At 54.4% G+C, this 13,540-nt stretch overlaps 1 protein-coding gene across 5 annotated transcripts in view; it reads left to right on the top strand.

Annotated features, from left to right (window-relative positions):
* The window catches only part of Zfpm1 (zinc finger protein, FOG family member 1), a 60,307-nt gene extending 58,382 nt beyond the window's left edge, over positions 1-1,925 (top strand). For all 5 annotated transcript variants that reach the window (XM_075977505.1, XM_075977504.1, XM_075977503.1 and 2 more), the window contains one exon: positions 97-1,925. In XM_075977505.1, the coding sequence (XP_075833620.1) occupies positions 97-1,862 (1,766 nt within the window). In that variant the 3' untranslated portion in view covers positions 1,863-1,925. The remainder of the gene's footprint in view (positions 1-96) is intronic.
* Positions 1,926-13,540: the final 11,615 nt, after the last annotated feature.

A 13,540-nucleotide genomic window follows, 5' to 3' on the forward strand; every position in this document is an offset into this window, starting at 1 on the left:
GGCATCTTTGTCAACCTTTGTCCTAAATCCCTTCTGTCTGCCCCATCCTACACTGGGCCTGCCCCAGGCCTGACATGCAGTCCTGTGTTCTTGTAGATGGCCTGACAGGCTTCCAGCAGCATTCACTGATGCATGGTTCCCTGGCTCCTGCTGATAAGGCACCCACCCCATCCTCAGGACTGGACAGTAAGGCCTTAGCCGAAGTCACCAACGGAGAGACCAGAGTCCCCCCCCAAAATGGAGGCAGCAGCGAGTCCCCTGCAGCCCCCAGAACCATCAAGGTGGAGGCTGCAGAGGAACCCGAAGCAGCCCATGCCTCTGGTCCTGGAGAGCCAGGTCCCCAGGCTCCTTCTCGGACACCTTCACCGCACAGCCCAATTCCAGTCAGAGTGAAGACAGAACTGTCCAGCCCCACACCAGGCTCCAGCCCGGGGCCTGGAGAGCTGGCAATGGCAGGGACGCTCTTTCTGTCACAGTATGTGTTCGGTCCGGACGCAGGCTCGACCACCGGCTCCGCAACGCCACAGGCCTCAGAGATCCTGGCCAAGATGTCCGAGTTGGTGCACAGCCGGCTGCAGCAGGGCGCAGGGAACTCCGGGGCAGTGGGAACGCCTACCGGCCTCTTCCCCGGGACTAAGGGCGCCACGTGCTTTGAGTGCGACATCACCTTCAACAACATCAACAACTTCTACGTGCACAAGCGCCTCTACTGCTCCGGCCGCCGCGCGCCCGAGGACACGCCCGTTGTGCGTAAACCCAAGGCAGCCCCGGGGCCGGCTCGCGCGACCCCAGGAGCAGCTGCAGAGGCAGACCCACAGCGCTCGTCGCCGGGGCCCGGGCCGCGAGAGGAAGAGGCGGGTGGCGCGACCACTCCAGAGGCTGAGGCCGCTGGCCGGGGCAGCGAGGGCAGCCAGAGCCCGGGCAGCTCGGTGGACGATGCGGAGGACGATCCCAGCCGCACGCTGTGTGAGGCCTGCAACATCCGGTTCAGCCGCCACGAGACCTACACTGTGCACAAGCGCTACTACTGTGCCTCGCGCCACGACCCGCCACCGCGCCGGCCACCCGTACTCACACCGGCCCCAGGACCCGCGGCACCGGCGCTGACAGCTCCGCCTGTGCGCACGCGCCGGCGACGCAAGCTGTACGAGCTACCCGGAGCCGGTGCTCCGCCTCCCGCAGTAGGCCCCGCCCCTGTGCCTGTTGTCCCCGCCCCCACGTCGGAGCTGCCCGCCTCTCCGAGACCCGCGAGCGCAAGCGCCGGCCCCGCCCCTACGCCCTCGCCAGGCCCGGTACCCGACGGCCCCATAGACCTGAGCAAGCGACCCCGTCGCCAAACTCCGGATCCTCCTGCCCCTCTGCCCGCCCTGGCCGATTACCACGAGTGTACCGCGTGTCGCGTAAGCTTCCACAGCCTCGAAGCTTACCTGGCTCACAAGAAATACTCGTGCCCCGCTGCGCCTTTGCGCACTGCCGCCCTCTGCCCCTACTGCCCGCCCAACGGGCGAGTGCGCGGCGACCTGGTGGAGCACTTGCGCCTGGCGCACGGTCTGCAGGTAGCCAAGCCCGCGGCCTGCCCGGGCGCAGAGCCCCGCACGCCCGCTGAACGTGCTCCGCGTGACAGCCCCGAGGGCCGCGCGCCACGCTCCCCATCCCCTGGTCCTGAGAACACGCCTTCTGACCCCACAGATCAAGGCGTGCGGACACCCTCCAAGGGCCCGACCGCGTCTGCTCCTGCGTCAGGTGGTGGTGGTGGCCACCGCTATTGCCGCCTGTGCAACATCAGGTTCAGCAGCCTGTCCACCTTCATCGCACACAAGAAGTATTACTGTTCCTCTCACGCCGCCGAGCACGTGAAGTGAGCCTGCGGGGCCGCACCGCCTGGACCCTTGGCACTTAATAAAGACGTTCGGTGTGACAAACTCGCTGACGGGCCGGCCTGTTGTCATAGATCCAGTGGGCCTCATTCCATACCCCAGCCTGTGCAGACCTGCAACGGGCACCCAGCCATTTCCTCCAGGACCTAGCCCACTCCAGATGCTCACCCCCACCCCATGCAGCACTCTTTTCCTCTGCTTCTAGCTCACCGGCAGCCCTGCCACCATGTGCGTCTAATTGCAGAGCACTAGGGAGAATAAAGCCTTGTACTTGCTAAGTCTGCGAGGAAGGGAGGGCACCACGTTCCCAAAGGCCCCTCCTGTCACAACCTGGGTGGGTCCCTATGACTACTGAATTGGCACTGGGGGTACCAACTGTAGTCTGTTGGCTGGCTGTAGACCATGCCTGGCAGAGCCCATCCAATCTCAGTCTGGCCATTGCTTGGCCTCTTCTTTCCTTGGTCCCCTGAGAAAGCAAACATGCCCGATCTCCAACTCCGTAAGTCTTGACCAGCAGCTGTGGAGGCTGGAAGTTTGGGGACCTGGAGCCTGATTTGCCCCTCACCCAGGCCTCTGAGGTGACCTGCTAAGGGGCCTGGGTTTACACAAAAATAAATGTTCCTGAGAGTCATTCACAGGTCCCGCCCAGCTTACCACAGGATACACAAAAGCCACACTTTCCCAGTAGGAGCTGCCAGACACCACCAGGTCAGCTGGAGCCCAAGATTTGGCTAGCAAAGGGTCCTGAGAAGCCAGGCAGACTCTGTCTTGGACTCCCTTTTCATAAAAGCCAGCTGGTGTGAATTTCCATGAAGGGCGCTGGTTTCCATTCAAAGGCTGGTAGAAGGCAGATGCCTTTCACGTCTACACTCACTGCTCTTGAGCTCTTTAAAACAGATTTACAGTGTGTACCTGAAGTTGTCTACAGGGGTGGAGAACATCACGGAGATGCCTGAATGACAGAAGGCCCGAGGTGACCCTCCCCCTCCCCCTGAGCTCAACCCCATGCACAGCTGCAGACAGGCCTTGGTTTCCATGGCTGTAAAATAGAATTGAGATCCCTTTTGAGAGCTCAGTCAATCCTGGCATGCTTTCTCAGATGCCAACAATCCCTGTGCACCCTCAAGTTTATATCCCATCCTCCTCTCCCTGAGGTCCCCTTGGTTTCCCAGCACCCGCTCTATGGCCTCTGGCATTTCATGTTATCTCCTTTGGTAATGTGAAATTGCCCTCTGCTCCGGGAGGTAAGGGGGACTGTCATCTACATGAAAGGCATGGCCCTGGACCTGTCTTAGCCTCCCTTTAAAGATTTGCAGGAGCTGGGGGCACTGATATGCCCCCCAAGTTTGCCATGGGTCTGGTCATGCCTCCCCCCTCAAGCTCTTGACTTCCTGTCCAGTGATATTACCCCCAAGGTCTCCCTAGGGCATGCCCACTACCACATAAACCTTTGCCTCTTATACTACAGTGATGAAGGCACCAACTCCACCTGCCGCATTGTTTGTAGCTATAAAGTCGATGCTGTCCATGTTGGCCCAATCTACATCCCACAATCCCAGTCTGGAATGTTCCTCCACATCTCACATCTCCCCAGATCCCTTCTTACTACCACCTTCCAAGGCCTGGCCTCAGTTGCCCTGTAAACCTTCTCTCCACCCCTGCAGAGCAGGCTCCCCTCCCTAGCCTTCACCATGCAGAGGTCCACTGAAGAAGGGTCAGAGACTTTCTCTGATCCCACTGTCAGAAGTTCAACCCTGCTCGGTCTACCACACTCCTTAGCTACAGGTCTCCATAGCACCTCCAAAGGGCTCCCCTCCACATGAGCTTTGCACCCCAGTGGGCCTCCTAGTAGATTAACCTCATCCTGAGATTCACTCACGACCACCAGCTCTTTCCTAACCGTCCTGCCCTAGACAGCTGACCTCTTTCTAAGAGGGAGGCCTCTATCCTAGCCACCGGGCAAACTCACTAACCACCTTCTTCTAGACCCCAAGGTCAGTCACTATCAGCCTCCAAACTGGTCTGCCTGTGCCTACCTGCCCTCCCCAGGTAATCCACCCATGTCACCTCCTTATGTGACACCATCTCACCCTCTTATCAAACCCATCATCTCTACCCACCATACACACAGTTGTATATGTGACCAACACAGTGGCCACGCAGTGATCACCACTGAGGGCCCAGGAGCCTTTCCCGAGCCCTGATGGCTTCCTTCAGCTCCGCTTGTCACACTCCTCCCCTCAGACCACCATGACCTGCCTCTTAGTGGCCTGCAGGCAAGACAGACTTCCACCTCCTCCTCTGTCCTCCCTGCACAGTGCTCCACTCTTCTGGAGGCCTGCGTTGGCCAGGCTGCTGCCACCAGAGCTGAATGGGGTTCACTTGATGGGGTTCATCTGCCCTTGCACCCCTTCGCCACCTCATGAAGCTCGGCACATGAACAGCGGTGAAACAACCCAGGGAACCGCACTGTTCCCAGTCGCTCATCTCTGTCAGGTGTACAGCCCCTTCTCTTCCCCGTGCACTGGGATTATTTCACGGGTAAGGACACCCAGGTTTAGTCATGCTGAGCCCCTGCGAGGGCATCTCTGGTACAACTGGGCTTAGCCATATTGGCTGCTCTGCCCCCAGCACTGGAGATCTCAAGCACCGTTTCCCCTGGCTCAGCCATTACCTGTGTGGAGCTCAGCCCTGTGTAGAACTCCACCCAGCTGACTAGGGAAGGTCATGCTGGCCATGTTTCCCCTCCAAAGACCCTATGTACATGTCTGGTTGAGGCAACACCATCTATTGGACCTGCTGGGGAGCCCCATCTAGGTCTTTCTCCCTCCCTCAGCCGACCGCCCCTATTCCAGTCTTATTTCAATACTGGTGGAGACTCAGGACGGTAGAGGGCAGTGATGGCTCACGCAAGCACCTGGCCAGCCTTCCACCACGCTTAGCTAGTGCTGCCTGCCCAGCGTGAAGTGTATGCCGTGACCTCTGAGGAAGAGGAGGAAGGGGCAGAGGTGGGCAGATCCTCGGCACACTTCTGTATCTCCTGCCTCAGACCACCTGAGCGCACAACACGCCACAAGGCTTCTAGACACGGGGAATCAAGCCTGCTCAGGGGGCAGGGGGGCTCGTTCACGTGCCTGGCAGCTGCACAGGTGCGTACAATTCACATCTTCCTTATAAGCTTCATGAGTGGGTATAGGAGCCACTTGCTGAACAGACCGTCCTCAGCCCCTGAGGGAGGGGCTGTGCTGGGAGAGGCGGAGCTGGACACAATTTCATCCAAGGGAACCCTTACATGGCAGCTCCACTCTGGCCTATTCTGTCATTCACGAGTCCTGGGCATGAGTACAAGAAGCCCCTGCCCTCGCCAAACCCAGGATGCCCTTTCCAGAGCAGCCAGACAGCAGCTCCACTGAGGCACACCAGAGGACAGCTGGACAAGGTTTGTCCTGGCGCTGATCAGAGCGTTGACTAGGGATTAGGGGGAGGGAGGGATCACACCCTGGATGTCCTAGGAGTGGCCTGTACTTTCCAAATGCTCCAGGTTGAACCTTACACCTCAGACAGGCAGACAGTAGGGGCTGGAGCAGGTCTTGCACCCCAACTCCATTCTGAAAGTCTGGGGTTCCTAGCAGAGTTGACTTCCCCAGAGGTCAGATGGTCTACACAAGGGCATATGCATCCATTCTGGGGTGGATCCCTGCCTCACCCACCCATGTATAAGGACCCTCCAACCATAGTGGGGCTCCCAGGCATTTCAGGGTACTCTTCCTGCACCCTCACTTCCACTCCATAGTCTCCCTTAGCCTTGGAGCCTCATGGGTCCCACAGGTGTGGACAGTGAGGCCTAGGTACCCTTGGGGCCCAGCATCTATCTGCCTATCTTTGGTGTGTGTCCAGTGTCTGTTTTAGGACTAGGTACTTGTCAACTATTGATACACTTCATGGGGTTCCTCCCATCTTAATTTTTGGAGGTTTTTTTTTGTTTGTTTGTTTGGTTGGTTGGTTGGATGGTTGCTTGATTGGTGAGTTTTTCGAGACAGGGTTTCTCTGAGTAGCCCTGACTATCCTGCATTTGCCATTGCCACCCGGCTCCTACTGTCTTATTTTAAACTCCATATTACTTACACCCCTGTTTTATTTTCCTATTTTCCATGGGGCTGACTCAACAGGCCTTTTCCCAGCCTTCTTCCTTTGATTTTAAATGCTTATTTCATTTTGGATTGTTTCAGATGTATTTTATTTTATGTGTGTGAGAGTTGGACCTGCGTGTACATACGTGTACTGAATGCACACGTGTTGCCAAAATGGTCAGAAGAAGCTACTGATCCCCTGGAACTGGAGTTATGGATAGTTGTGAGCCACCACGTGCATTCTGGGAACTAAACCTGGATCCTCTGCAAGAGTAGCAAGTGTTCTTAACCACTAAGTCATCTCCCCAGCTCCTGGTTTTTGTTTGTTTGTTTGTTTCCTTGAGATAGGATGAAACTATGTAGCCCTGACTGGCCTGGAACTTGCTATGTAGACAATACTCAAACTCATGAGATCAAATGTCACTCCAACTCCGCCGCTTGCTCTGTCGCTGGGTGTTTTAATGTCACGTGGAGTTGCACGGATGAACTTGTATCGTCGTCTTCTTTTTCTCTCTGCCGTTGGCCTTGCTTCCCTGGTCTCGTCCATCTTCTCTTTCATGGCTATTATTTTCTCCGGTTGGCTCAGGAGCAAAGCATCACAAGCTGATTTTTCTGCGTGATTATTTTGTTTCTACTGCTGTTCACAAGGTTGCAGAAAAGAGGGGATAATGGGATGGGCAGGCACAGGTCTACCTCCAGCTCAGGCATGTCTGTGACCCCCACAAACCTGTGTGCCTACAGCCTGACTGCTGGAGGCCCTCTGTCCCTAGTGTGGTGTGGGGAGTCTCTGGAGGTCCCTGTGGTGCTTTGGCGGAGATCCCAGGCTAGTGGCTTACCCAGCACCTGTGGATTCTGTCTCAGTCATGGTGTACAGGGCCCAGAGCTGCCAGAGTGAGCTGAAGGAAAAGGGTCACTAGAGCAGCTCCTGCCAGACTCCAAAGAGAATCCTCTCCTTGACTTCACTGTCTAGAAGTTTCTATATTCCTTAACTAGCGGCCTTTCCCTCTTTAGAGCCCAGACTCTGCTCTCTCTCCGGCCTCCTTCTGCTGAGAAGACTCATGTGACCCTTCAATCATCCAAGTATCCAGGACAGTTATCCCAGTATCAGTTAAGGAGGGGCATCTAGTCCACTTCAACCCCGTTCTTACCCGCGATGGGCTGTAGACGTCTTTGAGATCATTCTGGTTCTCACATTTTTCTCTCTCTCGGAATACATTTGCTGCTGTGTCTGTGTGTGGGCATTTGGGCACCTGCACAGCCTGTCCAGTGCTCTGCTGACTCATAGCCACCCTGTTCTTCTCTGGAGCACAGACACCTGTTTCATGCTGAGCCTGACCCCCACCTTGCCTTGGACAGGGATGACGAATGACATTCATGTCAGCTGCAGGAGCTGGGCTGGGGGGGAGAACTGTAGAATGACTCATAGAGCAGTGTGAAGGTCACATAGTGGAAACCAAACACACACACACACACACACACACACACACACACACACACAGCCCAGCCACAAGGTTACACAGTTCTAGCTGCACAGGGGAAGCAGGGCTGAACTGAGGTGCCCTGTGAAGCCGAGGTACCCTGTGAAGCCCACACACTCTGTGGGAGTACACACCCCCTCCTCTGGAGGGTGCTGCCACAAGCATACAGAGTCCCCATTTCCTTCCACAGGGGCAAGCCCAGTGTCCCCTCCATGTGTCCAATACAGCCTACGGGTGGGCATGATGTGTACCTTGTGTGCGTTGACAGCTCTCTTCCCATTCTCATCTGCACAGGGTCCTAAGGGTGCCGTCCCCAGCTGTGCGGGGTCTTGGGCACATTGTCCCCAAGCCACGTGAGGCCCTGGTACATTGTTCTCTCATCTGCACAGGGTCCTGGGATCCCTGGGCTCCCAGTTGCTTGGGATCTTGGAGGTACCAGGATTGCAGCTGTGCAGGGTTCTGAGCGCTCCCAGTGGCGTGGGGTTCTGCCACACACAAAGTACTGCAAGATCCCAACACGGGCTGTCTTCAATACTAGTTTTAGCATTTTCCAGAAATTAACCAGCATCTAAAGCTTCCCAGACAGCTGACAACATTGGTTCAGTGTTGTACGAAGGACTCAGTTTGGCTCGGGTACCCAAGGTTTGATGGTCGGATAGCATCTTGACACAGCAAGCACCTTGAGAAGTGACTACTCACACAGCCCCACACTCCCTCTTCCTGTTGAAGGATTCTAATGGTGAAATCCATAGATCTGCATATTAAAACCAGAAAGATGAGCCTTGAGTCTGCTGTCACCTGCTGAAGCTCCCGTAGTTCTGGACTTTGGTCATTTTTATAACCACATACTTGACTGAAAGCCACTTCACAGACAGACTACTTATTTTAGCTCATGGTGGGTTTTAGTTTTGGTTTTGGTTGGGCCTTGAGGAAGAGTCTCAGATAGCCCAGGCTGGCCTCAAACTTGCTGTGTAATCAAGGCTGGCCTTGAACTCTTAAGCCTTCTGCCTGTGTCTCCCAAACTCTGGGATTACAGACCTGTGGCAACACTATTCTAATTTCCTTTCGGCTGTTATGATAAACACCATAGACAAAAGCAGCTTAGGGGAGGAAAGGGTTTGTTCAGCTTCTACTCCTAGCACTGAGAGAAATGAGGGCCAGGAACTCAAAGCAGGTGCCCAGAGGCCAGAACCATGGAGGAACACTGCTTGCTAGCTCACTTGCTAGATCATTTAGCTAGCTTTCTTACACAGTCCAAGACCGCCTGCCTAGGAACAGTGCCACCCATGGTGGGCTGGGACGGCATTGATCATAATCAGAGCAGTCCCCCACCGACATGCCCACTGATCTTCCAGTTCCTTAACTGAGGTTTTCCTTTCACACAGTCTAGGTTGTTTCCAAGTTGACAAAGCTAACAGGCCTGACTGTTATGTCATGAACTGGGAAGAAATGCAGTCCATCTGAACAGGGAAGGAATCAGGGTGGGAATGCGGGGAGATTGGTCACAGTTCCATCCACCATTAGGAAGGATAAAGAGATGGACGCCGCTGCTCAGCTCATTTTCTTCTTCTCACTCAGTCCAGGACCCCAGCTGTGCACGATGCAGTTAGTGGGTGTGTCCTCACCTCAGTTAACCCAAGCTGGACACTCACACATGCTGAGAGGTTTGTCTCCTTCTGTGGATCCTGTCACGTTGAGAAGGGGCCTGGCTGAGGTGTTCTGTTCCCGCTCTCCCGCCAAGCCAGGGACTCCGTCCCGTGTGAACGTGCCGCAAACCGCTGGCCAGGAAGACCATAGCAGCTATGCCCAGCATGTCTGGAAGGGACTGCTGAAAGGAGTCACTGACATCCAGGAAATTTGTCATGGGCACAAGAAGCCAGAGGGTCTGGGTGGAGAAAGGTATCCCCTGGCCAGACCTGTTGGGTTATTGGTACAGAAACGGGGTGATAGCATGTGCTTTTCATGACCTGTGTCCTCAGCCTCATCAGGGTGAAGGAGCCACTACCTAGTGAGCCCGGGCTTGTCCCTGTGAGGATCTGAGCACCCCATCCCTATGAGCCTTGCAGTGTGGACCATCCTCCTCACAAGCCTGCAGAGAGAGCCAGCAGGCAGAAGCCTCTGTTAGAATTAACCTTGGCTTGTCTAGTCTCCATTTCCCAGGTCTGGAAGGAAAAAAAAATAGAAAGGGTTTCCAAAAAGGGAGGATCTGTGAAAATACTGGGGGAAGAGAAGGAGCTATGGGGGTGAAGAAGGTAGAGGGTGGAGGAAGGGGGCGGGGAGAGAGATGGAGACAGGGTGCACACAACGTAATTACAGCTGCTCCCTGGAGCTCTATTTTTAGCTCTGTCCCCAGAGGAAAGTGAGCCCCTGCCTACACAGGGCAAACAGGTCACCTGACTGCTTGCTTCTTCCACTTGTACCTAATAAAGCTTGTGTCTATCTACCGACCACCCCTGTGTTTAGGAGGAGGAGAGAGGGAGAGGGAGGCAGTCTGGAGGACTGCCTCTGTGAAGGAAAATGGGGTCCCTTGTGCCATGCAAATCACAGTGGGGTAGAGAGGGTGTGGTACCCTGGGAAAGGGCAGAGGCTGCAAGTCCCTCACTCTGCAGTGATCTGTAGAACAGCAGAGCTGCACCTTAAATGCCTGGCTGTACCCCAAACCTTCTCAGAACCTCAGCCATCTCAGGTCCCAGGAAGCTGTACCGAGCCAAAGCTCTTACACACTGTCAGCTAGCCAGCACACAGTTCCTTGGCTACTAGGGGACTCACGGTGGTGCATGTTCAACTTTAGAACAAAGTCATCACCCCAAAAAGAGATACGACATTGACTATTTCCCCACGCCTCTCTAAACATCTGCTAACCAGCCTTCCAGTTCTGTGAATTTGGGGGTTCAGACACTTCATGCATACAGAGTGGTCTCTTGGGTCTGCTTTCTTTGACTGGGCTCCAGAAACTCAGGTCACGCATGCTGTGGTGGGTGGGTCTCGGTGCTTCCTGTTCACAGGTGTACAGCATCTGCTCTGGAATCTTGGCTGGTATCATCTTAGCAACAAGGATGCTGTGTCTGTGTGGTCCTCTGTTATTGGCTTTCTTGGGTACACCTGATTGGATTTTCTGATTCTGTGAAAACTCTAGAATCATTGTAAGATACTTCTTGTGGGGCTGTGTGAGGGCTCCCATTTTCCAGAGCCTTACCAAATTTGTGTCGCCTGCCCTTTCCTGCCAGCCCTCCCCACAGATGTGATGTGGCCTGGGTTTTCCTTGGATGAGGAGGCGCGTTCGCTACCTTTATATGAATTACCAACCTTTGTGGCATCAGCCAAAGGTCAGAAATTTGGAAGTTATAAGAGTGTACTTGACCCCGTCTTCTCTGTGAGCCCCAAGATGGGGCTCACTTCCAGGACTCTCAGGCCTCATTGGCTAAATGGAGTATAGACATCTCTGGTCTCTGCATCTGGTACCTAGATGCAGCTCTCTGCACAGTGTTGGTCGTCCATCCAGACATGGAACTGTTGAGCCTATCCCCCACCCCAGACAGGAGCCTTTGAAGACTGGGGAGTTGACTCAGTCACTAAAGGGCTGGCCTTGCGGTGTAAGGACCTGAGTTCAGATCCCCAGGAATGCACTCTGCAAAGTTTGTTGGGGGCTTAGTGCTAGAGTGCTGCCCCAGCAGCATGAGGAAGACCCAGGGTTCTGTCCCCAGTACCGTAAACAAACAAACAGGAGGGTTTGCAACATTGTTACTGTTTCTACCATTTATCTTACAGTCTTAGACACATTGTCTCAATTTTGTCTGAGAGGCCAACAGGGGTCACTAAACACCACAACAGGGGGCAACAGAACTGGCCTCAGCCCTGAGCCTATACTAGAGAGGGTTGTAGTTGTTGCATTGTAAACCAAGGTCACTAGGGTGTCCTACCAGGGCAATGTGAGGGGGGAATTTCACAGCCCACGTCCCTCAGCTGTCTCTCGGTACACCTTGTTCTTAACTGAGATAAAATTCCCAGACTCGCCCTCTCTGCTCTTAAGCAAGCACAAGTGAGTAATATTTAGTCATTCACAAAGCTGTACAGCCTTCACCTGTACCTCGCTCTAGAACCTTCCCATCATCACATAGGTCTCTGAGCACATGAGGATGCATGCCTCTAGCCCTTCTTCCAGCCCTCAGGCACCTGGAAACCTCTTTCTATTCAGGATTCTGTCATGGGTGTTTCGGAGCCTGTGACTGCATCCCCTGAGATCTTCCCTGCTGAGCGCGCTGGTGCCTCATTCTTTTCCAGTCTGGATGGTATTGCACTGTGTGGAGTTGCCATGTTTGTTTGACTACTTACCAGCTGATGAATATGTGGCAGGCCAGTTTTTATTTTTCTATTTTATACTATGGATATAGCTTCCTGCTCTGTTGCCCAGGCTGACTTCAGTCTTTGGCTCAAGCATGCCGCGTGTCTGTGTGTGCTCCTTGACAGCTCGCAGGCGACAACTCTGAGGTCTGTATCTGCTGGAACCCTGGTACCTTCAACTCCTCCTGCCTCTCCCTGCCCAACCCTGGAATTACAGATATGCACCAATATGCCCAGCTTTTTCATGGGTGCCAGGGATCTGAGCTCAGCTCCTTATGCTCGTGTGGTAAGCACCTTATCAACTAAGCCATGCCCCTAGCCCCTAAAGCCACAGTCTTTAAGCATGTAGATGTGGGGCCTTTACCCCCCCACACCTCCCACACCACCACTGCAAAGCAAACTAAATGGGCATTTGGGAGGCAAGGGCATCCGTTATTCAATAAAGCTGTACAAACACACATCATCTCAGCTACAATAAGCAAGATTAAAGAGCTTATAAACTTTCAATTAAAAGATAATTTATGCGCATGTGGAATGGACGGCTGTGAGGAGCAGAGAAACTGTCCTGCTTAGCTTCGGGGGAGGGTGGGCGGCAGAGTCGGTTGGGGTTGCAGAGCAGAATCTGCAAGCCAAGCCTCAGCTGCCTGCAGGTGGGAACCGAACACCGAGTGGGAAGTGGGAAGTGGTGCCTTTGGTCCTTTATCTGGGCTGTGAGAAAAGCCAGAAACCAGTGGGTCTAGAGGTGTCAACCAGCTGGTGCCTTGAGCAATTGGTATGAACACAAGTGAGGACAGAGGACACTTATTTGCCAGGTCTGTGCCTTTTCAGAACCAAAGTTTTCTAAAGAGACACACACACCACCCCCGCCCCCGCCCCCGGTCCCAAAGGCTCCATCTTCCTCAGCCACTCCTCCTTCTCCCAACTTTGATCCCTCAACCTTTTGGAGACTCCCTGGGCCATCTCCCTCCCTCCCACCTCTTCTCATGCGGTCCTCATTATCTTGAAGTGGGTTCCCCTGGTCACTGCCTCTCCCTAAGTGCCTTTTTCAGTGTTGAATCAGAACAGCACCAGACACGCGGGCTCAGTCTGAATTCTGGTTTTCACTTGAACTAGAAATATCCTGTGTGGCACCCTGTGGCCGAACCCTTGGGCTCCTCCCACCTTGACCTTTGCATCCTAGGTCAAGGGCACCTTCAGGGCCTGGACAGGCTGTGGAATCTTTCCTTTCACCACCTAGAGAGACCAGGAACCCCGATCACTTTCAGGAGTTACAAAACCTGCCACAGCGCTGTGTACGTGCAGTTCCTCTACACCCCATGGGGACCTGGCCATGAGAAACTGTCACTCTTGCAGGCATCAAGCAATGAGACCCAGGACAGCATTACTAAGAGAGACAGGCAAGTTCATTCTCTTCCGAGGGCCTGGGTTTCCCAGCAGAGAAACAGGAGCTTTGATATGCCAAGCTTTGATGCTGTGGGTCTCCTCTGGTGGCCCTGGCCTGTGTGAGCCCTGTGAGCTCAGCTTTCTCCAGTCTGTCTAGGGGAGCTGAGCCGCTGTTCCTCTGCATCCATGTCATTCGCAAGCTGCTTAGGGGACACCCACTAAGCGCCTCACTCCCTGAGCTGCCCTCGTCATAGTGGCACCATCTGGCACAGTGTCTGTTCTGAACATGGTGTCTTCTCCACGTATTTCCTCATTTCTTGCACTCAAGATC

Source organism: Microtus pennsylvanicus, chromosome 6 (genome assembly GCF_037038515.1).
Source record: "Microtus pennsylvanicus isolate mMicPen1 chromosome 6, mMicPen1.hap1, whole genome shotgun sequence".
Taxonomy (NCBI): Eukaryota; Metazoa; Chordata; class Mammalia; order Rodentia; family Cricetidae; genus Microtus; species Microtus pennsylvanicus.